The sequence below is a fragment of the Camellia sinensis genome, chromosome 1 (genome assembly GCF_055761805.1).
Source record: "Camellia sinensis isolate YWXY chromosome 1, ASM5576180v1, whole genome shotgun sequence".
In the NCBI taxonomy this organism is placed as follows: Eukaryota; Viridiplantae; Streptophyta; class Magnoliopsida; order Ericales; family Theaceae; genus Camellia; species Camellia sinensis.
In genome coordinates, this window is record NC_138961.1 from 116,578,668 (window position 1) to 116,602,900 (window position 24,233).

The window sequence follows — 24,233 nt, forward strand, 5'->3', positions numbered from 1 at the left end:
TTAAAAATTTAAAATAAACACAACACTTAAATCAATGTGTGAATTTATAATTTGGGAGGCTCACCGAGCCTTTAATTCTTCCCACACTTTCATGGTCCACCATTCCATTGCACCAAGGATCCTCTAGAGTGAAATTTCCCTAAAGTTTTCTAGAGTGCTATATTGTGTGGTTGAGATTTACTGACAAGTCACATCAGAAAAATTGATGTGACTTGCCAGTAAATCTCAACCATACACTGCAACACTTTAGAAAACTTTAAAGAAAAATTACTCTAGAGGATCCTTGCTCATTCCATTGGCTGTCTTTGATAACAGGACTTCCTTGTCGTCTCAACAAGGAAGTGGTATACACGGCCTCATATCTCTCTCTCTCTCTCTCTCTCTCTCTCTCTCTTTCGGGGACAATTATGGAGAATGCCATAGTTCTATATCCTTCTCCAGCAATTGGTCACCTTATCTCCATGGTAGAGCTTGGAAAGCTTATACTTAACCACTATCCATCTTTCTCAATAAAGATCCTCATCACTACCCTACCTTACAATTCTGGCTCCATTTCTCCTTACATCAATCGTGTATCTGCAACCACCAATTCCATCACTTTCCACCACCTCCCCACCATCTCTCTCCCCCATTCCATCTCCTCTACCCACCATGAAACCTTAGCCTTTGAAGTCCAACGCCTCAACAACCCTAATGTCCACCAAGCCCTTGTTTCTTTCTCCAAGGATTCCAATGTTCGTGCCCTTATCATAGACTTCTTCTGCACTCCAGCTCTCTCCGTTGCTGCAGAGTTGAAAATCCCTGCATACTACTTCTTTACTTCTGGTGCTTGTTGCCTTGTTTCCTTCCTTTATCACCCCACCATACATCGAAACACCACCAAAAGCTTCAAAGATCTCAACACCGATCTTGACTACCCAGACCTGCCACCAATACCATCCACTGACATGCCAAAGCCAATTCTTGACCGAAATGATAAAGCCTATGAATGCTTCTTGAATGCATCAATCAATCTCCCAAAATCTGCTGGAATTATTGTCAACACATTCGAATCGCTCGAGCCAAAAGCCATCAAAACAATATCAGATGGTCTTTGTGTACCAGATGAACCAACACCACCGCTTTATTGCATTGGACCACTAACTGCAGTTGATGACCGAACCAACGGAGATGGTGGTTCGCATGAGTGTTTAAAGTGGTTGGACACACAACCAAGTCGAAGCGTTGTGTTTCTCTGTTTTGGAAGCCTGGGGTTGTTTTCATCAGAACAGTTGAAGGAGATAGCAGTAGGGTTGGAGAGAAGTGGGCAGAGGTTCATGTGGGTGGTGCGTAGTCCGCCATCAGAGGACAAAAGCAAGCGATTCTTGGCACCACCTGAGCCTGATTTGGATTTGTTGCTTCCAAATGGTTTCTTAGATCGGACGAAAGAGAGGGGACTTGTGGTGAAGTCATGGGCTCCCCAAGTAGCTGTGTTGAACCATGACTCAGTAGGGGGGTTTGTGACACACTGTGGGTGGAACTCGGTGTTGGAAGCAATATGTGCAGGTGTGCCAATGGTGGGGTGGCCGCTCTATGCAGAGCAGAGGTTCAATAGGGTTATTATGGTGGAAGAATTGAAGCTGGCTTTGTCATTGGAGGAATCGGAAGATGGGTTTGTGAGCGCAGACGAAGTGGAGAAGCGAGTCAGAGAATTAATGGAGTCGGAATCGGAATCGGGTTCGGAGGATGGAAGATCGGTGAGAATGCAAGTGCTGAGAATGAAGGCAGCCGCCGAGGAAGCAATGAGTGAGGGTGGCTCATCTCGTCTCGCTTTGACCAAATTGGTCGAGTTGTGGACTCTAGGCTGCGACAAACCCAACCGAGTTCATGACTCGGATTGTAGTTTTACACGTGGAGAACAACAAAGTTGGAGTTAATTAGATTTTGCACTCTTATATTTTACATTAATTTTCACTTTAGTACTTTATTTTTTAATTGATCAACTAAAAAATGAAATTTTGGGTATGTCTAGTTTTGGAAGATAAGTTTTAGAAAAAAAATTTCAAAAATTGTTTGGTTTGAGTGTTTTTTAAAAAAAATTTAAAATCACTTTCTCTCTCTTACACATCAATCAATCACTTTTTCTCTCTCTTCTTTTTTTCTCAATCACTTTTTCTCTCACACACATCTATTCAAGTTCTTTCAAAATATCAAATCATCTCAAACTCTAAAAAATCAACTCTCTCAAAATATACAACTAAACAAATTAAAAAAAATTCTAAATTCTCTCATAATTTTTTTTTAAAAAATAACTCTCCTAAATACAAACTAAACAAACGTTTTATTATTGAAGATATACACCAAGAGTCCGGCTACTGTACATTAAAGTGGTTTTTATGTACTGAAGAACTCTTGCTAGCTCGAAATTCACAGGCTGGAATACACCGAAATCCATCTGAAACGTACGCATCACACACCTCATCAAGACCAATCATCTTTACCTTTTGCATATTACAAATCAACCCCAAAAAACTTGAAAATTTTATAAATGACGTAAAAAGTTATTAAAAAACTATATATAAAAAAATATTATATTTTCATATAAGCTTAGAATTAGTGTTTATATGTGTTCAATTACAGTACTAAGAGATGAAATAAAAAATAGTTTAGATTATATTTTTTGAATTAGAAGGTGAGTTAACACTACAAAAGATTATGATTTTAGAGATCAAAATTTAAGAACAAAATTATTTTTTAGGGACTAAACATTTTTGTTGCGAAAAGTATCGTCATTATATTTTTAGCAACGGAAATTGAACATTAGTGATGAATTATTATCTTTTTAAGAGTTTTTTTTTGTATAAAAAAATAAACCATTTTGAGACCAAATTATTTTGTTCCTAAAAGTCTATTTATTAATGACATTTTCAAAATTTTGTGGCTAAAAACATGTTTTGACATTTTCAAAATTATGTGTTCCAAGATTATTCTATTGACGTTAGAAATTAGTCCTTAAATGTCTTTTATAATAAAATTTTCACTTTTAGAGACCAAAAAATTTTGTCGCTAAAACTCTTATATGATGTAGTGCAAACAGATTAAACTTTCTTTTGGCTATCGCCTCAGGACAATCTGTAATAAATTATAGCCAGAAAATTGCTAACATTAAGGAAAAAATATCCTTAGAAAAAAGCAGTGTAGAATATTAACGAAAGATTTTACAAGAGTTAATATTAAATTAGATCCGCAAATCCGTAACAAAAATTAGCATCAGAGCCCGGCTTCTTGACCTTGCCAAAAACATTTTGGATGAGTATTAAATATAATAAAGAAATAGAATTTGATAACTTAAATAATAAAAAAAAATTTACAAATAATAATAGAACAAGATAATACCTTCATTAGGTTATTAAAAGAAATTAATGAAAAACTTAAAACTAATCATTTTGAAATAATAAATGAAATTAGACATTATGTACAAGATTCCGAAATACAAGAAGCCATTTTAGAATAAAAACAAAAAGAATTAGATCTATATTCCTATCCATATAAAGAAAATCATCCAGAGGACAGAATAGGCTCATTGGGCTTTTTTGGCTTAATGAGCCATAAAAGACAGAATAGGCTCATGAGCCATAACAGACAAAACATCACATCCAACCCCATAATCATTACACTCTTCTCTCACAAAAAAATCAAAAAAGCCAAAAAGCCAAAAGCCCTTCCCAAACTAAGCTTTTGAGCCCATGCTCATATAGTCAAAAAATCAAAAAAGTCAAAAAGCCAACCCACTTCCCAAACGGAGGCTAAATTAGTTTCACTTGCAAAATTAAAAGATAATAGAGTTAAGTAACTATAACTTAAAACAATAGAAAAAAATGGTTGAAAAAGAAAATGATAATAAAATAAAATAGAAAATAAAATTATAAATAGCTGAACAATTAGATATGGTAGATGAAGAAATAATTGAAGAAATAAATAATAAGATAATAGAATTAAAAGAAGATATCTATAAACAATTAGAATTAATCAGCTTGAGAGAAATGAAACTGTAATAACCCCGACCTATGATTAGTCTATCATCCTTAATTAAGAATGTTTAACGAATAATTAAAAGAAAATTATGAGTTAATTGCATGAGTATTGTGTTATTTGTGTTTATATCTATCCATAGTAGGAATATCTGTTTGACTTTTTGTTTCAATGCGTGAATTGAAGACCTTATCGACCATCGAACATGAAATTGCTTGAGTTTATGTGTTATTTGGGATTTTTAAAATTTTATGATAAGTTTAATTGAAAACTGATTTGGAATTAAATAATTAGATTAAAATAAATGAAAGTTAATTAGCTTGATTAGATTTAAACATGTTTAATTAGTCTAAGCTAATCGGACCAATATAAGGCCAATATAGTTTCTAGAACCCAATATTCATCATCTTCCTTGACACAAAAATGTGGAGAGAGAGACAGAGAAAGAGAATTGTGTTCAACATTGTAGGAGGAGGAAATTGAAGAAGAATTGCAGAATTGAGCTAGTTAACTTTTGAATTCAAACCTGAGATGAGTTCTTCAACTATAATTCTTGTAATTATGCCAAGGTAGAGTTAAGTTCATGAAGTTCATAAGCTCAATTGCATGATTTTGGGAAGTAAGTGTTAGAAATAAGCTAAGGAAGTAGGAAAAAAGAGCATTTCATGCATGCATGTCCATTTCATTACAATTTGGGGTTTGATTTCAAAGAATTATCACATACATGTGTTCATCTTAACTTTGTCTTAGGAATTCATGAAATTTCATACCAAATTACCTCAATGGTTCATGTTTTGAAAGCCAGGAATTCATATCATTATATGCATGTCATGTATTCAAAGTTTCAAGCTTTGTTTTTGAACAATTAAATTATTTTTAGGTCTTGATTTTACGAAATGGATTTCAATTCATGAAATTTTATGAGTTTACAACTGTTTTCTTAAGATTTGGCCCAAAAGAACATGATTTTGTGCAATGGAATTGAGTTTTGGACCTGGAGAGCAAAATTGAAAATTTCAGAATTTGCAGTGTTCGCTCAAGCGGTGAAGTCTTCGCTCGAGCGCACGTTATAAGATTCTAGTAGTTTTGCAGATATGAGCACTTGACTCGAGTGACCAAAGCTTCGCTCGAACGTAAAATTCGAGCTTTTAGAAGTTTTACATAGATTGATGGTTGGTTAGAGCGACAAAAAGACTGCTTGAGCGACCGCCATTTATTTTCAGTCTTAGCTCGAGCGACCAAAAGTTGGCTCGAGTGTGAAATGAGAGCTTCCGATACTTTTACAGACTTTACAGACCACTCAAGCGAACTGCCTTTTGTTTCATAAATTTGGCTAAGTGGTCCAAAGTGCATTTTTGCATCTTCATTGCATCTAAAGCATTCCTAAACCATGATTAAGTTATAGTAATGAGGATAAGGATTAGAAACATACAAAGAAAGAAAAGTAATAAGTTTAACCACCAGCAAAGTGTGTGTTTCATTGTATATATGTTATGTGATTGTGTAGGTCATGAGCCATAGTTCGTTTGATCTATCTACTCTATTTGTTTTGTTACTGGAGCCATCTGTGAGTAATAACTCTGTAAATCTATGTTAAACTTTAAGTGTTTTCTGAATGATATGATATGATCTGTTTTCTGAAATGTTATTTTATGATTAAATGAATGATTATCCAACTTTTTAAAATGTATTTGTGGTATTCTTAGCATCATATGATATCTATTATATGACCTGGTACCAGGGTTGGTTATGCATAACCGTTTATCTGCTTTATATACGTCTCTTTATGGATCATCCGGTCCCTTTATGGGTCATCTGTATTGTTTCATGTAATCATGAGTCATCTGTTAGTGCTATCGAATATACCACATATGTACCACGTATGATTATCTGTGAGAATCTGATATGAATATGAATTTGTTTCTGAACTCAACTCTGATTTATGAATCTGTTATGGACATCATTCATAAAACCTTTCTATTGTTATTCACTAGGCTCCAGCTCGTTGTATTATTTATGTATGTAGGTGATTAAGCGAGTGATCTAGCCTAAGCTGCTGCCTAGATCCGTTTTGTGTCGGCCAACCTATGCGCCTTCCGCGGAGGTTCCCGAAATGCTTTGAGTGGTCGAATCTGTGAATTAAGTTATAAGATTTTCATTTTCTTTTGTTTATGTCTGAACAAGTTTTTGTGCACTCTATATATTGGGCTAAGTCCCATTTTTGGTTATTTGAATTTAAGATGACGTAAGGCTGATGTGGTGATGGCATCATATATGTATATAAGTTGAAATTTTTTGTTCCATATATGTCTGCATAGTTCTATGGACATTGCATTTTGTATATTTGCTTCCATTAGCCCCTTATTTTGGGTAATTTGTTTCAGAAGTCTTTGGTAATCTTAAGATTACTAGCCGGTTACGATACTAAACCTATAGGGGCGGGTTTAGGTTGTGACAGAAAGGCATTCCCTTTGAAGACTTAGAACAAATAATGATAAAAGATGACGCTAAAAAAAGAAAAAGAAAATAGTATCCTAAAAAACTTCAAAGATATAGACAAAGAAAAAGATTCTGCTTTAGAAGAATAGACTAATAACATTAATGATATTGATATGATAGTAATAAAACAATAATGAAGTAGCTTATCTGCCCCACTTAATCCAAATTATTCAGATTTTAGAAATTTTATGTGACAACAACTGAAAAATGGTACTACAAATTATGACTGTAAAAGAAGAACGAGACACTATAGTAGTCTTCAACCCATGGAAAATGATACTATGCATAGAACGGATTTTACGCTAATAAAATAATAAATGTAAAGAATTATATTTGTAAAAATTCTAACATTCATGCATATATACAAGTGGCAACAAAATATAAATTTCTATACATACAAAATAAATATCTATCAACCATTCTTAAAATGTTTATACAAAGTACTTGAGAAAAAAAAAATTATATATCTGTTTGTCTCTCAACCTCACTCATTCGATCATATCAACTACTCTGTCAAGAAAACCTACAAAAATATAGATCAATAAATAAGTTCTATTTACCAAGGTTCCGGAGCAATGCAATCCATAATAAGGATTAGATTAAGATGAACTTGTGGCACAATTGAAGATCACGAGGCAATTAATCTAAGTTCTTGGCTTTCTCGCGTATAGAAATATAGAACTTTCATATAAATAAGGATCAAACACACACCAAAAAAAAAAAAAAAAAAAAAAAAAAAAAAAAAAAGAGAAAAAAAAAGGACGAGTGAATTATGTAAACGGTCTCTATAATTTATAAGATGTGTTAATTTGGTTTTTATTATTTTAATTTGCTTGATTTTATTCCCTAATTTAACATATTGTATTATATTGGTCCAATAAATAATGATCATTAGGTTTGGTTAACGGAAAGTCGTCATGTACTCAAACGATATGTCAATTTGGTCATTGTAGTTTACACAATATATCAATTTGGTTACTGCTATTTTAATGTGCTCGATTTTGACAAGAATCAAATTGACACATCGTTTGAGTTTTCGTTCATCAAACCTAACGGTCGTTGTTTATTGAACCAATATGACACAATTCGTTAAATTAAGAAATAAAATTAAACAAATTAAAATAAGAACTAAATTAACACATCATATAAATTATATAGATCATTTATATAATTTATTCAAAAAATAAAGACAAAAACAAGCAGCACAATAAGATATATATATATATATATATATGTAATATCAATGCATAGCAGACAATCATATATAACAGGCAAAGAATGAGACCATGAATAAGGTTGTCACTGCTAAAGCAACCAAGCTACAATGACCTCTATTTTTGAGGCTCTTGAGCAAAAGCAAAAACAAACAAACAAACCTTCACTACAATAAAAATATATTTTAGTGACATTATATTAGGGACATGTTCTTAAAAAATGACACAAAAAGAATATTTGATGACATTTTTTAAAAAAATATCATAGTGTCACAAACATACAAGGCTCTAGTGGCATTTCAATTAAAAAAAGTGTCACTTCACTACAACAAAAATGTCACTACAATAAATTTAAACTTTAGTGACACTACACTAGTGGTGGCATGTTTTTAGAAAATGCCACAAAAATAAAAATTGGCATTAATTAAATGTTTTAGAAAAATTCCACAGAACCACAAACATATAAGGCTCTAGTGACATTTCAATAAAGAAATGACACATCAATTTTATGGCATTTTATAAAATAATGACATAAAAAATTATATTCGTGACATTTACCAACAAATGCCACTAAACTTTAGTAGCAATGGCATTTTTTAAAAAATGTCAAGACACTAGGTAAGTGCAAATTATTTTTTATCGCACTTAGATGAAAAGTGTCATAAACAAATATTTTATAGCATTTTGAGAAATGCTACTAAGCCAAAAACTTTCCAAGTTTATTATGACATTTTTGAAAAAATAAAAAATGTCAATATATTTTCTAAATTTTTAAAATGCAATAAATGATTAAAAATAAATAAATTAAACTCTATATACACTATAGGAAAAAGTACATTCGGCGACTAAATTTCCTGACCAAAAAAAATTTGATCGCTGAAAGTATAGCTTTTAGCAACCAAAACAGCATTAGTAGCCGAAAGTAAAGCTTTTTGGCGACTAAACAATTTAAGTAGCCAAAAGTTTACAATTGGCGACTAAAACTAAGTTTGGTCGCTGATTATATGAGTTTTACCGACTAAAAAAATTTCAGTAGCCAAAACTAAAACTTTTTGGTGACTAAAAAAATTTTAGTAGCCAAAGGTCTATAATTCGCGACTAAAAAATAAGTTTAGCTACCAAAAGTGGTCATTTTTAGCGTGAGAGAACTAAAATCTTAAGGCGGGAATTAAATTTTTTGGCGACTAAAATTTTGGTAGTTGAAAGTGCATCTTGGGCGACCAAATCCGATTTTGGTCGGCAAAAGTTAAGTTTTTTAGCAACTAAAAAATAATTAGTAGCCAAAAGTATAAAATTGGCAACTAAAAATATTTTTTAGACGCCAAAAGTGATCTTTTTTTATTTTGCTAGTAAATAATTTATTTTACATAAATTATGTTCAATAAAATAATTATGTTTATACATATACTTTTAAATTAATATGGATGTATGTACTATATAAATAATATATATTGCAAATATAATCATGTGGTGCTATAGAGGTGTAGTGGAAAAGGTGTAGTGTATAAGGTTTATGGTGTGGGAGGTTGGCGATTCGAGTCCCCACAAGAGCGGATCAAATTGTTTTACAACGAATTATCGTCATGAATAGCACTTGATAGCGTCACGAATAGTGCCTACCATGACATTAAAGTGTCACTGAAAATTTTTAGTCTTGATGGTGTAGTGACACTTATTAGTGTCACTAATTCTTTTTTTAATGACGCTTGATAGTGCCACAAATAATATCTACCATGACATCAAAATGTCATTGAAATTTTTTAGCTATGATGGTGCAGTGGCACTTGCAAGTATCTACCGTGGCACGGATACAAATGGCACTTGTTCAAAATGTCATAAGACTAAAAAATGTCATTAAACCAATAGTTTTGTAACACTTTCAAATGTCAATAAACTAAGAAAATATTGTAATGCTTAAATAAGGCATAAATAATCGTCGTGTGCAAAATTTGGATTTTCGAAATGGGGTTTTTTTAGATCTTATGTTCAATATCCATTAGTAACAGTAGCTTTCTTGAGGTCATGTTTATACAGGGCGTTTGTCCTGACTTTAGATAGGACTTCTGTAAATAGACAATGAGATTAATCTCTTAAAATTAATCGAGATGCAAGAAAATTAAGTCGAACACCGGATTAAAAAAATAATAAATAAAAAAATAACCCTATACTAGAATATTTGGTGCAATTATGCATACGGAGCAGTTGCAGAGCTCTAATTAGAGCAGCTGCAGTACAGCTCTAATGAGCTGTCCATGAATAAAAAAAAAAAAAAAAAAGACAAAAAAAAAAGACAAATTAAAACTCTTTTAAAACTCTTTTTTTAGGGTCTGTTTGGTAACGTTTACGTTTTCAGTTTATATTTATAAAATTTTTATAAACTGATTTTTGTTTATTTTTTGTTTACTTTTAGAAAAACATAAACTACAAACGCATTTGGTAATTGACAAAATGTTTAAAAAAAATTAAAAATATAAAAAGAGTGAGAAATGGCAAGTTGTGGCAAGTGGCGGCGGAAGACGCTAGTGGAATGTGGTGACGGTGGGTGGTGGGTAGCGGGTGGGTGGTGGTGGTGGCGGGTGGGTGCGAGTGGGTGGTGGTGGTGGTGGCGGGTGGTGGATGGCGGGTGGTGGTGAGTGGTGGCGGGTGGGTGGCGAGTGGTGGTGGCAAGTGGGTGGGCGGCGGGTGGGTGGTGGTGGTGGTTGTGGTGGGTGGGTTGTAGGTGGTTGGTGGTGGTGGGTGGCTGGTGGTGGCGAGTGGTGGATGATGGTGGCAGATGGGTGGTGAGTGGTGGTGGTGGGTAGGTGGCGGATGGATGGCAGGTGGGTGGTGGCGGTGGCGGTGGCGGTGGTGATGGCGAGGAGTGGGTGGTGGTGGCGAGTGGGTAGCAGGTGGCTGGCGGTGACAGGTGGTGGCAGGTGGTGGTGAGTGGTGGTGGCAGGTGGTGGTGGGGGGTGGGTGGTGGTGGCGGAAGACGGTGGTGGAAAATGATGGCGGGTGGTAGCCAGTGTTGGGTGGTAAAAAAAAAAAAACTAAAAACTAAAAACTAAAAACGGAAACACATTTTTTGAGTTTATATTTTTTGTCCAAATTTATAAACTGAGACAACTGATTTATAAATTAAAAATTTACCAAACAAATCTTTACTTGAGTTTTTAAAATTTTTATAAATATAAATAAAAAATTGAAAACGTAAGTGCTACCAAACGGCACCTTAGAGATCTGGATCATTTTTCTTATGCATATCGCTTATGACGCCTAATCTTAGGTGGCAACTGAAATAGCAATGATTGGCATTCCTACAGGCTCCAAGCAAACTGCCTATTGCCCAGGTGGCATTTTCATGTCAAATTTGACAGGTAGGGGAAGGGTTGCCACCGACAATTGCTTGCGTCAAATTTGACAAAAAAAATTGTTGATAAAAAAAAAAAATGATTCTTATATATTAATACAGTAATATTATAAATTTATTCTTATTAATTCAAAATTTACTCAATAGTTCAGATTTTTTTTACATGTACATCTCACATTTTATCAATTCAATATCTATTATACAAATATATTAGAAATAAATTCAGGATCCATAGGGATCTTTTTTTTTTTTTGATTTGGAATCCATAAAGATGGTTCCTAATATTTTTCATATTAGTATCTCCTATTTGAAAAATTGTCAATTGTTAATTTAGATACAGATTCCATAATCAACTATAGAAAGTTGTTTTTCTTTGTAAAATCATCTACACAAAAGAATGTAATGTCAAACAAATTCACTTCCCAAAACAACTATAGAAAGTTGTTTTTCTTTCTAAAATCATCTACACAAAAGAATGTAATGTCAAACAAATTCACTTCCCAAACAAAACCCTACAAAAATCATCAATGTAGCATTCTCAATAAGTTTTGATACATAGAAATTGACATAATGGTGAATGTATGGTTTAGGGTGTCCTAAAAAAGTGCACTTTTTTGTCTTTTTACGAAAAGATGTGCAGAAAAATAGAGAGGTGATGTGATGAAAAAAAGATAAAAAGATGGATTATATAGGTTATGCCAAACCTATAACATTAAGACAGACAAGAATATGGCTCCAGAAAAATATAAGAAAGAGAAATCAAATTCAATTAGATTCTCATTCCATTAACAATTCTCAAGTTTATATAACAAATCAAATAAGAACATCAAATCCTAAAGCATTAAAATTACAATCCAATTTCACCGAAAATGAGTTCAACTTAGTTAAACCAGATAAATAACAGATAACATATGCACATTTATGCATGAATTAACTAATATTAACAAATGAAACCGAAGCAAATGAAACTTACAACTATCGATACTGAAATTCCATTTGCGTTGAGAAATCTCACGCTCGCTTCAGGGTATGGTTCTTTATAGCAATATCTACACAAACCAAATCATCAAAATCCTCACAATTTATAACCAAACTACAAATAACAATTTCATAACAAATAGAGGTTGTAATAGAAGAAACGGAGAATTCTACAATACACACACTTTACTATATGCATCCTTAATTTCACTATTTTCTTTTTTAATTATGATTATTATTTTTTAATTATGATATTATTTTAATATATTTAGTTATGCCTCATGTAGTATTTGGTTATGCCTTTTTTTTTAAATATTTTTTATAATATATTTTAGTTATAACTCAAAAAATATTGAATTATTCTATTTTTTTTAGTTATAAAATACATATCATATGTACTCTTTGAGAGGTGTATACCATAATTTTTCCGAAAGGCTTTGTCATCCACTGCTTCCACAGGTTTTGAAATATCAATTCAAAACTACCTACTCCCTCCGTCCCAAAATATTAGTCCCTTATTCCATTTTTCATTGTCCCAAAATATTAGTCCATCTTCAAAAATCAAGTACAAAAATAATATAAATTTCCTATTTTACCCTTCTTTTAAATTAATAAACAACATAAAAAGTACAATTATGCATTGATATTCTCAAAAAATGTACTATCAAAAGGATAATTTTGGAAAATCAACTTTTTTCAAATGCAATAATTATACTACCAAAAAAAGTTGGATTCCCCAAAAGGGACCATTATTTTGGGACGGAGGGAGTATTAGAAAAAATTTCAAATTCTGAAATATTATTAAACGGTCGTTTAGGATAAATTATATAAATATATTTTTTGATTTTTTAGATAAAAAAATAAAGAAAAAAAATATGATTATTTGAAATAATTTTTAATTTTTTATGAAAAGATATGTATTAAAATATTATATAAAAAATAAAATTATTTTTTTACCCCTGTACATACTGACATTAATGTGATCGTTTTCTGCACTAGGTCTGCACACTGACAAAATTATTATTATTAATATTATTATTATTTTGTTGTTGTTGTTTTCCAGCAGTGGTTTGCATTGGGTAAGTTTGAAAAGTTTATTTATTTATTTATTTTTTTTTGGGAAGGGAGTGGTGCAATGATGTCTAGTGCTTATGCACAGAAAAATGTTTGAGAAATCTGAATTGGGATCACTAAAGGAGTTTTAGAGAGTGGGTTTCACTGATTGATATGATATTTTGACCTTAACATTTTTTTTTTGAATTTTCACCTTATTAGTGGTCCATTAATACTCCCAAATTAATGAAATATATCATTGCAACAATGATTCAATCTCACTAAAAATATCACCACTAATAGCACTAATGCATTAAAAAAATAAAAAAATAAAAATAAAAATACAACTCCAAGATCAAAACATCACATCATTAATGACAGGACCCACTGCCACCTAATCAGTGGGAGCACTAATTAGTACTACCAAGCATTTTTCATATCATTGTTGCTTATGCACATGTCTATACCTAGGGAACCTATCTTTTATTGTAGTAATCAATTCAAATCAATGCTATCCTTACAAATAAGGCTAGGTTTAGCATCTTTCAAAAAAAAAAAAATTAAAAAATTAAAAAATTATTATCTTATTTAAATCATGTGTGGTGATTAAGAGTTATAATAATAGAGCTCTAATAAGAGCACTAGTGACATGGCAACCTAAAAAAAAACAAAAAAAACAAAATAACAATGATAGAAACTATTAATTTTAGAACTCTAAAAAGACCATTAATGACATGACACTCAATAAAAAAAAAAAATATAACACTAAGGCCAAAACATCAAATCATTCATGGTGGGGCCCACTGCCACATCATTAGTGATAGCATTAATTAGTCCTCCCACTTATTTTCCAAAACAAAACAAAGGCAAAAACATCAAATCATATAGTGGGACCCACAGGTTAGAGCTCTTCTAGAGCTCACAATTTAGAGGTCTCAAGTATTTTTTTTAACAATAATGCTTGAGACCACTAAAAGTGGTGCTCTAAAAGCACCACTAGTGATGTGGCAGTGAACGGGACCCACTGCTTTTATCTTGTATTTTTATTTTTTTTTAGTGAAAGTGCTTGCCAACTCATTAGTGGTGCTTTAGAGCACCACTTTTAGTGGGATGTATCATTACTCTTTTTTTAAATCATATCATCTTATTTAAGTCACATCATTTCTCTACCACATCACTTTAAACTCAACTCACATTTTATAAAAAGTCAAAATATATATTTAAAACATTCCAAACAACTCTTAAGGGGTTGTTTGAGATGTCCTAAATAAGTGTACTTTTTGACTTTTTAGACTAAAACGTTGAGGGAAAAAATATGATTGTTTGGGTTAACTTTTTGACTTTTTAAGAAAAAATGTGTATTAAAAAATTATATAAATTAGTGTGTAAGGAAAAATTAGGATTGAAAGTTATGTAGTCTTACTTTTTGACTTTAGATAAATAACAATAACTTTTTAACTTTTTAAATAATTTTTTAATTTTTAAAATTTTTTTAACTTGTAAAACTTGGCATAAATTTCGATAAAAATAAAAAATTAATAAAAAAAAGCATTGTTAAGTTTTTGGATACATCCTAGATAATCGTGCAATAGTCAATGCCATCGCACGTGGAGAGAGTGCTCACCTCCTTTTGGATCAAGAGTCTTAAAATATATAATGCACCAGAGTATTTGGTTGGGGGTGGTGTCATAATAGATTTAGGGGTAGTTTAAATAAGTTTATTTTTTTATTTTTTATAAAATATAAATTGGGTATAGATGGAGTTTGAAATGATATTGTAGAGAGGTGATATGACTTAAATAAGATGATGTGATTTAAATAGGATAGCGACTTTTTGACTTTTTGACTTTTTGACTTTTTTAAAATATACCAAACAAGACCTTATTTGTTGCTACTTATTTGGTTGGGAGTGGTGTCATAATAGACTTTAGGGGTTGTTGGGGATGACCTAAATAAGTGTACTTTTTATCTTTTTACGAAAAGATGTACAGAAAAGTAGAAAGGTGATGTGATGAAAAAAAGATAAAAAGATTGATTATTTTGTTGGTACTTATTTCATATCTCACCAACGTATAGGCACCGTTTGAGAAGATTGTTTGGGAGTTTTTTTTTTTGGCTGTTTTAGTCACAAAAGACAAATAGATTATTTTAGTCATAACAAATAAAATATCACATCCAATCCATAATCATTACACTCTTCTCTTATAAAAAAATTAAAAAAAGTCAAAAAATTCTTCCAAAATCAAAATTTTTAACCCGAGATAAAATAATAAAAAAAGTTAAAAAACCAACCCACATTCCAAACGATACCAAAACACATCATATACATGCGAAAAAGTAAAATATAATTAGATAGATTTACATGACTTGATGCTATAGGGTTGTTTGGGTGTCATAAATAAGTACACTTTTTGGGTATGTTTGGTTTGTGTTTGAGAGATGTGTTTTAGAGATAAAAAGTACGAAAACATGTTTGGTTTGGTTTTTTTTAAAAGATGTTTTGGAAAATTATTTTGAGATAGAGTTTTGGAAAAAGTGATTGATTTGATGTGTGTGAGAGAGAGATTTGTTTGGAAAACTTGTTTGGTTTACAAGTTTTGGGAAATTTTTTTGGGAAAATTTGTTTGGTTTGGTTATTTTTGAAAACTTATTTGTAGAGAAAATTTCCCAAATTTTTTTCAGAAAATCAAACCAAACGAGCCCTTTATCTTTTTGGATTAAGAAATTGAGGAAAAAAATATGCATGTTTGGGTTAACTTTTGACTTTTTATGAAAAAAATGTGTATTAAAAAATTGTATAAATTAGTGTGTAGGGAAAAATTAAGATTGAGAGTTATGCAGCCGTAATTTTTGACTTTTGGTGAATAGTGATAACTTTTTAACTTTTTGAGTAACTTTTTGACTTTTTGATTTTTTTTCAACTTATCAAACTTGGCCTATATTTCACAATTTTATAAAATATATCATTAATTTAATTTATTTTTATTTTTTTTGAAAAGTTACACTGAATTGCAGCTTTCCCCCTTTAACTTTTAGTGCTATATTTAGAGGTTGTTTGTGGTGTCCTAAATATGTGCACTTTTTGTCTTTTTAGACTAAAAAGTTGAGGTTGAAAATATGAATGTTTGGGTTAACTTTTTGACTTTTTATGTAAAAATGTGTATTAAAAATTTGTATAAATTAATGTGTAAGAGAAAATTAGTATTGAGAGTTGTGCAGCCGTAATTGTTGACTTTTGGTGAATAGTGATAACTTTTTAACTTATTGAGTAACTTTTTGATTTTTTTAAGACTTCCCAAACTTGGCCTTAATTAACGGCAGTGCTGGGACCCCAACACCCGTACTTCCACATGGGGGCTGTAAGAGCAAGGTTAAAAAGAATTTTTTTTTTAGACCAATCAAAAAATAGTGAAGGTGGTAGGGGTCACCCCATTGGAATCTTAGTCTTTTTTCTTTAATTAAAGTGGATTAGATTTCATTATTACATTGATTTTACGTAATGTTAGAGATCATGAAAAAAAATATTGTGAAAGATTTTTCACCTTTAAATTATACATATAATAAAACATCACATATTAATTAAAAAATAAAATTTTTTTATAATACATTTCATAATATTTTTTTCATAATTCTTAATATTATTTTTTGCAGATATTATGGACAAATCTAAGGTCAAGTCATGAGCAAACAGATAGGTATGCCTTGGTTTGATATTGTGGTGCTGTCGTATCTTTATTGTGAGCTATTTTGGGAAGATGATTATAATTAATTTTTTTGGTAAAAAGCTGTTTATAAACAGCTTATAAGCAACTTTTTTGTAAAAGAGGAAGTGAGTTATAATTTGAGTAGTGGATTATAACTCACTTCCCATAATAGGCCTGTATCGATTCAAGGCCACTTGGACAATTTATTTTGAAAAAGTTATCAGACGATGTAAAGCGAATAAATTATTTATAAAAGGTAGTGCACAAAAAAATTTGTACCCCATAGGCATGTTTGATTGGATGGATTAGAACATGGGATTGAGATTATTAATCTGTGGGCCCAATTATCCTATGTTTGTTTTAATATTTTGGTTTAGGATAACGGATAATTAATCTAACAAATTTGTACGATTATTAATAATGGGGTAGGGTGAGATTATTAATCCAACGGATATTAATCTAATTGGATGGTGAATACTATACTAATTTAATAGAATAATTAATATTTCACTATTAGTCTTGTAAATCAAACATGACCCACGCATTTTCGCAATTATTTTTTGTACAGTGTTAGATTCACTAAGTTAGCTACTGTCAATATCTTAATAGGAAAATGCCTGAAACTCGTAATTTTTTTTTTTTTTAAATAATTTTATTCACAATGATATATGAGAATAGAGGTTAACTTTTGATTTATTAGAGATTTAATAATTGAGGGCCGAATTCTCATACTATATCACTATAAGTACATTTGTAAGTCAAATGTGTAGATTTCTCGTATTACTTATCCTAATAAATGGTCTCTCCTAAACATCTCAAGAATGGCAAATAACTGATTTTACAGAGCCTATGTTCATGGAGGATACCATAATTCTATACCCTTCTCCAGCCATCGGCCACCTTATCCACATGGTAGAGCTTGGAAAGCTTATACTTAGCCATTATCCATCTTTCTCTATCAAGATAATCATGACCACCTCACCAAACAATTTTGGCTCCACTGCTCCTTGCACCGATTGCATATCCGCAACCACCAATTTCATCACTTTCCACCACTTTCCCACCATCTCCTCCCCCCCTCTACACTGTTAAGCCTTGCCCTTTGAACTCCTACGCCTCAACAACCCTAATGTCCACAAAACCCTTGCATCCATTGTGAGGACTTAAATAATTTAACAAGAAAGAGAAATACCTCATGTCATATTGTTTAAGAAATATCTGCTCCATAGAATTTTTGGGATGTTGTTTAAGCTTTTCTTATTCTAATGAGAAAAATGAGTGAATACCTTATTGAACCTGGTTAAGGGGTGTGATTATAGTTTTGTAAGGTTGGCTTATGTGTCCTTGGTGAATCTGGTTATGGAGTGTGGTTATGATTTTATTGGGTTGGCCTGTGTGTCATTGATAAAAGTCTAAAAACTCGTGCAGTCAAGTGTCATTCATTCCAGTTAGTACCGGTAAAATTGTTTTGGTAGTGCTTGTATAGTACACTAGCAAACATATACCTAAATGTGGAGGGGTAGGTTTGGAAATACTCTAGGATCCTGAAAGTCGTCCTTTATCCTTTGATCGCTACCTAAAAAAGGGATTAACACTCCGGTCGGGGGTGCCGGAATTAGCACTCTGACGAACAAGTTAGTATAGGTCTTTTGTTTGCTTGAGTCTTAAGTTTCTTCGGGTTGTTCTCACATACCTTTCTTTGATTAATGATTGTCACGCCCCAAAATTTGGACAATTACATATTAAATTAGGACTAAATCCCAATCAACATTCCATCATCTAAATCCTAGGGGTGAAACAAAAAAAAAAACTAAACGCTAACCAAACCATCTATCATAATTTTATAACTATCAAATACCTCCAAAATTAAAGTAGCAACAATTAGTCAAAACAACTTAAACAATGTACGGTTACAAACCATGCTAAATTATTCCAATACTAAAGTCATAAAGAGAATAATTAATAAATAAACTAATATCAATCCTAAGCTCAAGAAAACAAAAGAAATCTAAGAGATATGTCCAAAAACTATAGTTACCCCACGTCACCACCGTAGCCTCAACTAATCCTGCAAAGGAAGTTCGGTTGTGCTCAAACAGAACGCACCCGAGTTGCCAAGAGACAAAATGGGTCAGTATACAGGTATACTGGTATGAGTACAAGAGTTAACACTCACGTGTCCACCAGACACAAACAAAAATACATTTAATTCTTGTTACGGGACAAGATAAGTAGTTCTAACCGCACTGAGACGAATGAGTAGTTTCTCGAGATACGGTGACATTTAGTTTCTTGTTCGTACACAACGAAATATAAATTAATTATAAAATAATCAAAATAGAAAAAAAAATATAGTGGGTCAACCCTGCCCTGCTGTCACGACCCAAACCCGCCCCTATGGGTTTAGCATCGCAACCGGCCAGTAATCCGTGATTACCGAAGGCCTGTTTAACAGTAAAGACAGTAATGCAGAGTAAAGGGGCTGGCGGAAGCCAAACAGTAAATAAAAGATGTCCAATGAGCTGTGAAAACCTGAATGCAAAAAGACTTTATGCACAAGCCACATTGATAAACAAAACATATATACAGATGTCATATACACAAACATCTAGGTTAGGGACCAAACCCCTAACTATAACTGTACAGTCAAGTCTTATTCAGTCGATACAAAACAGAGACAAAGAGTGAATCAGAAACACCCCAAAATAGCCTTAGCTTGAACGAACTTGGAACCTCGAAGTGAGGCGCGATGGTTGGCTTGATAAAACAAGAGCTTAACTTGACGCTCTTAGCATCGGTCCGGTGCCTGGACACCTACATATAAATATAAACAGTGAGCTAAAACCCAGTGAATAACATATGCGTAAAGGGGTTAAGAATGAACGTTCTTTCTTTAATTAAAACAGTCATTTGTATCAGTAAATCAGTTATTCAATCAGTGGCTCATATTTCATGCCATATCAGTCATTTAGAATTCATAATAGTCATACGTGGTACGTCCAATAGCAAAATAGTACAGTTGGTCTTAATAGACCAAACAGTCAGTTGATGGCCATCATAACAGTAAACAGTAGTAGTTCCAAACATGGAAACTGACTGAGATCTCTGTGACAGTAGCAGTAACAGTACAGTAACAGTAAATTGCTATGGATGCCACGAGTACAGTTTACAAATAGGACAAACAATCATTCGGTAAGTAATGTCATTTCAGAAAGCAGTATCATCAGTCGTTCAGAAATAGTTGTAATTGAACATATCTTTACAACATTCTTACTCACAGAGTACTGGGCTATAGGCAAGCTAATGAGCGTCATCGGATGCCAATCCTACACAGTAACAGAATGAACACACACTAAATTACACACTTGGGATTAATGACTTAGCCCCTTAACTTGACTTGGTGTGGTTCTATAACATTATCCTCATTAAGATGCCTTAAACATGGCCTAGAAATGCCTAGGATGGGATGAGGATGCAAAAATTACACCTTAAAACACCTTTCAAAATTTGTTGAAAACATGGGTCTGGCTCGAGCGTGGCTTTCTACGCTCGAGCGAGCTTACCAAAACAGAGGGGTCGCTCGAGCGTGGACTTCCTCGCTCGAGTGGTCTGTAAAAATGCCAAAAGTACTGGATGTTTAAAATCCCCGCTCGATGCTCGCTCGAGCGTGAGACACAGCTCTTCGCTCGAACGTAGGTCTCGTCGCTCGAGCATGCGTCTGCGTGCACCAAAAACCTGAGAGCTTGCAATCTACGCTCGAGCCAGCATTCCTTCGCTCGAGCAGAGTTCTGAACAAAAGATGGTCGCTCGAGCGTGGAAGCCAAAATTTGAAATTTCCAGATTTGCCTCCAAAGCTCAAACCAAGCATTCAATACATCAAAACTCAACCTTTTGGGTCCATTTTCTGGAAAACACTTGAAAAATTATACTACAAGATGTTTTGAAGAACAATTTTTTAAAATCAAGCCCAAAGATGAGACAATTGAACACAATTTTTGAATAAACTTTCATGAACTAAACAAGAACATAACATGCATGAGTTCTTATGAATTCCAATGCTCTAAAACATGACCAAATGCAAGATTGAGCCCAAAATCAAGGTGAATTAATGTACTACAACCAAAATGTGGACATGCATGTGGAAATTCATGAAGAACAACCTCAAAATTCAAGAATATGTACATGCATGCATGGATTAATTCTCAATTCAACTCTTTAAATTAATTCTTGACTATAAACTCCAAATTTCTATGAACAAAGCATGAAACAACTCAAATTCATAATCAAGAAGGTGAATTCCCTACCTTAGGTCTTGAATTCTAGGTATGGAAGCTCAAATTTTGCAAAACCTCTTCAATTCCTCTAAGTTCAAGCAAAATCCTTCTTGATGAACTCAATTTCTCTCACTCTCCCTTTCTCACTCTGTTTGGTCTAGAGGATGAGCAAAATGATGCATCAAATATGAATAAGACATAATGAGGGTGGGTTTTTGAGTCAATCCACTCAATGGAAAAAAAGTAATAAACCTTGGTTCAATTAATTTAACATTAATACTAATTTAATCATTCCAAATTGAATTCTAATTAAACCTACCATAAAATCACATAAATCCTAATTAACATAAAATACTAGTCAATTTCTGATTCGGTCGCCGATAAGACATTCAATTCGCAATTCGAAATTAAAACATGAACAGATCATTTAATGACAAACAGATATAAATGCATTCAAAACAATACACTCATACAATCGATTCACGATATCATTCTAATCAGTTACTTATCATGCTCAATCACAGTTTAACACTAATCAGAGGTGAGGGTTGTCACAGTCTCCCCTCCTTAAAAAGAGTTTAGTTCTCCAAACTCAAATTACCTTCGTTTTGGAAGAACACTGGGTTCAAAGGGAATAATTCAGGATATCTTTTCATCATATCGTCTTCCCTTTCCCAAGTGGCATAAATGCCACCATGGTTTTGCCAGTCCACTTTCACTACCGGAATTTCTTTATTCCTCAACTTCTTGATTCGTCGGTTCACAATCTGAATAGGCCGCTCTTCATAAGTGTAGTCATCACTTAGCACTACACGGGTAGGCTCAATAATATGGAAGGGATCCCGAAGATAATCCCTCAACATCGAAATATGGAAGACGTTATGCATATTCTCCATTTCAGGAGGAAGCGCTACTTGATACGCCATCGGATTAATCTTTTCAATGATCTCATACGGCCCAACATACCTTGGTGCTAGTTTACCCTTAGCCCCAAAACGAGTCCGTCCTTTCATTGGTGTGACTTTAACAAAAACATGATCACCCACTTCATATTCCCTGTCTCGTCTTCATACATCCGCATAACTTTTTCTATCGGCTTTGTGTGGTTTTCAATCTTTGTTGAATCAGTTTCACATTTTCCGTGGTTTCATGTACAATCTCGGGCCCAAGCAAAAGCCCATCTCCAACTTCTGCCCAGCAAATAGGAGATCGACATTTTCTGCCATATAAAGCCTCAAAAGGCGCCATACCAATGCTCGAGTGAAAACTGTTGTTGTAGGCGAATTCAGCCAAAGGTAAATGATTTTTCCAATTTCCTTGGAAATCAAGAACACACATATGCAGTAAATCTTCCAGAGTTTGGATTTTTCTCTCTGACTGGCCATCTGTCTGAGGATGGTATGCACTACTCAGTCTCAATTCGGTACCCAATGTTGTCTGCAGACTTTGCCAGAATCTCGATGTAAACTTCGAGTCCCTATAAGAAACAATGGACATAGGCACTCCATGCAATCTAACAATCTCATCAATATAAAGTGTAGCCAACTTGTCTGCATTGTAAATTGTTTTGACAGGTAAGAAGTGAGCAGATTTAATCAATCTATCAACAATAACCCAAATTAAGTCCATACCTTTACTGGAGCGAGGTAGTCCAACAATGAAATCCATAGTGATATGTTCCCATTTCCACTCCGGTATTGGTAAGGGCTGAAGTAAGCCTGCGGATCGTTGATGTTCAGCTTTGACTTGTTGGCAATGTAAACATTTTGACACAAACTCGGCAATCTCTTTCTTCATTCTCGGCCACCAGAAATTAAGTTTCAAGTCTTGGTACATTTTTGTATTTCCTGGATGGATGGAAAGTTTTGAATTGTGGCCTTCCTGGAAAATTCGTCTTTTAAGTTCAGAATCATTCGGTACACACAACCTTCCCTGAAACTTCAATACATTGTTTTCGAATTTAAAGTCCGGCCTTGGTTTGGATTCCCGTTCATCGATGACCTTTTTCAAAAAGTCATCTAGGTGTTGTTTCTCTTTAATCTCCTCAATAAGTGCCGGTTGAGCAAAAATAGCAGCCAATGTCCCACCTTGTTCTCGTAAAACAATCTCAACTTCAAACTTTTCAAGATCACATAACAGTTCTTTCTGTCCGGTGAGTAAATAGGCCAAATTCCCAATTGATTTCCGACTCAGTGCATCGGCAACGGTGTTAGCTTTTCTTGGATGGTACAAAATTTGCAAGTCATAGTCTTTTATTAGTTCTAACCATCTCCGCTGCATCATGTTCAACTCTTTCTGTGTAAAGAAATATTTCAAGCTCTTATGATCTGTGTACACTTCACATGTAGCCCTATATAGGTAGTGGCGCCAAATTTTCAATGCAAATACCACTGCGGCAAGTTCTAAATCATGAGTAGGGTAGTTCTTTTCATGTGGTCTCAGTTGTCGGGAAGCATATGTAATAACTTTACCATTCTGCATTAAAACACATCCCAAACCCTTATAAGAAGCATCACTGAAAATAGTAAATCCATCCGTACCTCAGGGTGGGGTAAGAATCGGTGCAGTCACAAGTCGGGTCGTTAACTCTTGGAAAACTGATTCTCTTTGATCGGTTTAGTCCAATGATATTCCCTTTTGAGTCAATTGAGTCAATGGTAGAGCAATTTTGGAGAAGTCTTTCACAAATCTTCTGTAATACCCGGCTAAGCCTAAGAAACTTCGAATTTTAATAACATTAGTCAATCTAGGCCAATTCACCATTGCTTTAATCTTCTGTGGGTCAACTGAGATGTCATCCTTACTAATTACATGTCCCAAAAACATAACATTATCAAGCCAAAATTCGCACTTTGTCAGTTTAGCATACAGTTTCTGTTCTCTTAAAGTCTGCAAGGCAATTCTCAAATGACGTTCATGTTCTTCCTTACTCTTGGAATAAATCAAAATGCCATCTATAAAAACAATCACAAATTCATCAAGGAATGGTTTGAAAACTCTGTTCATAAGGTCCATAAATGCAGCAGGCACATTAGTAACTCCGAAAGGCATAACAAGAAATTCATAATGTCCGTACCTCGTTCGGAAGGCAGTCTTTTCAATGTGCTCTGGTTTGACTTTCAATTGGTGATATCCGGATCTAAAGTCAATT

The 24,233-nt window shown here is 33.3% G+C and overlaps 1 protein-coding gene and 1 pseudogene across 1 annotated transcript; both read left to right on the top strand.

The window, feature by feature from the left end:
- Nucleotides 1-305: 305 nt before the first annotated feature.
- LOC114307775 (UDP-glycosyltransferase 88B1-like) lies at nt 306-1,941 on the top strand. The gene has a single exon (XM_082882672.1). The coding sequence runs from the start codon at nt 408-410 to the stop codon at nt 1,914-1,916; it is 1,509 nt and encodes a 502-aa protein (XP_082738798.1). The 5' UTR covers nt 306-407; the 3' UTR covers nt 1,917-1,941.
- Nucleotides 1,942-17,663: 15,722 nt separating this feature from the next.
- The window catches only part of LOC114272910 (anthocyanidin 5,3-O-glucosyltransferase pseudogene), a 309,444-nt pseudogene continuing 302,874 nt past the window's right edge, over nt 17,664-24,233 (top strand).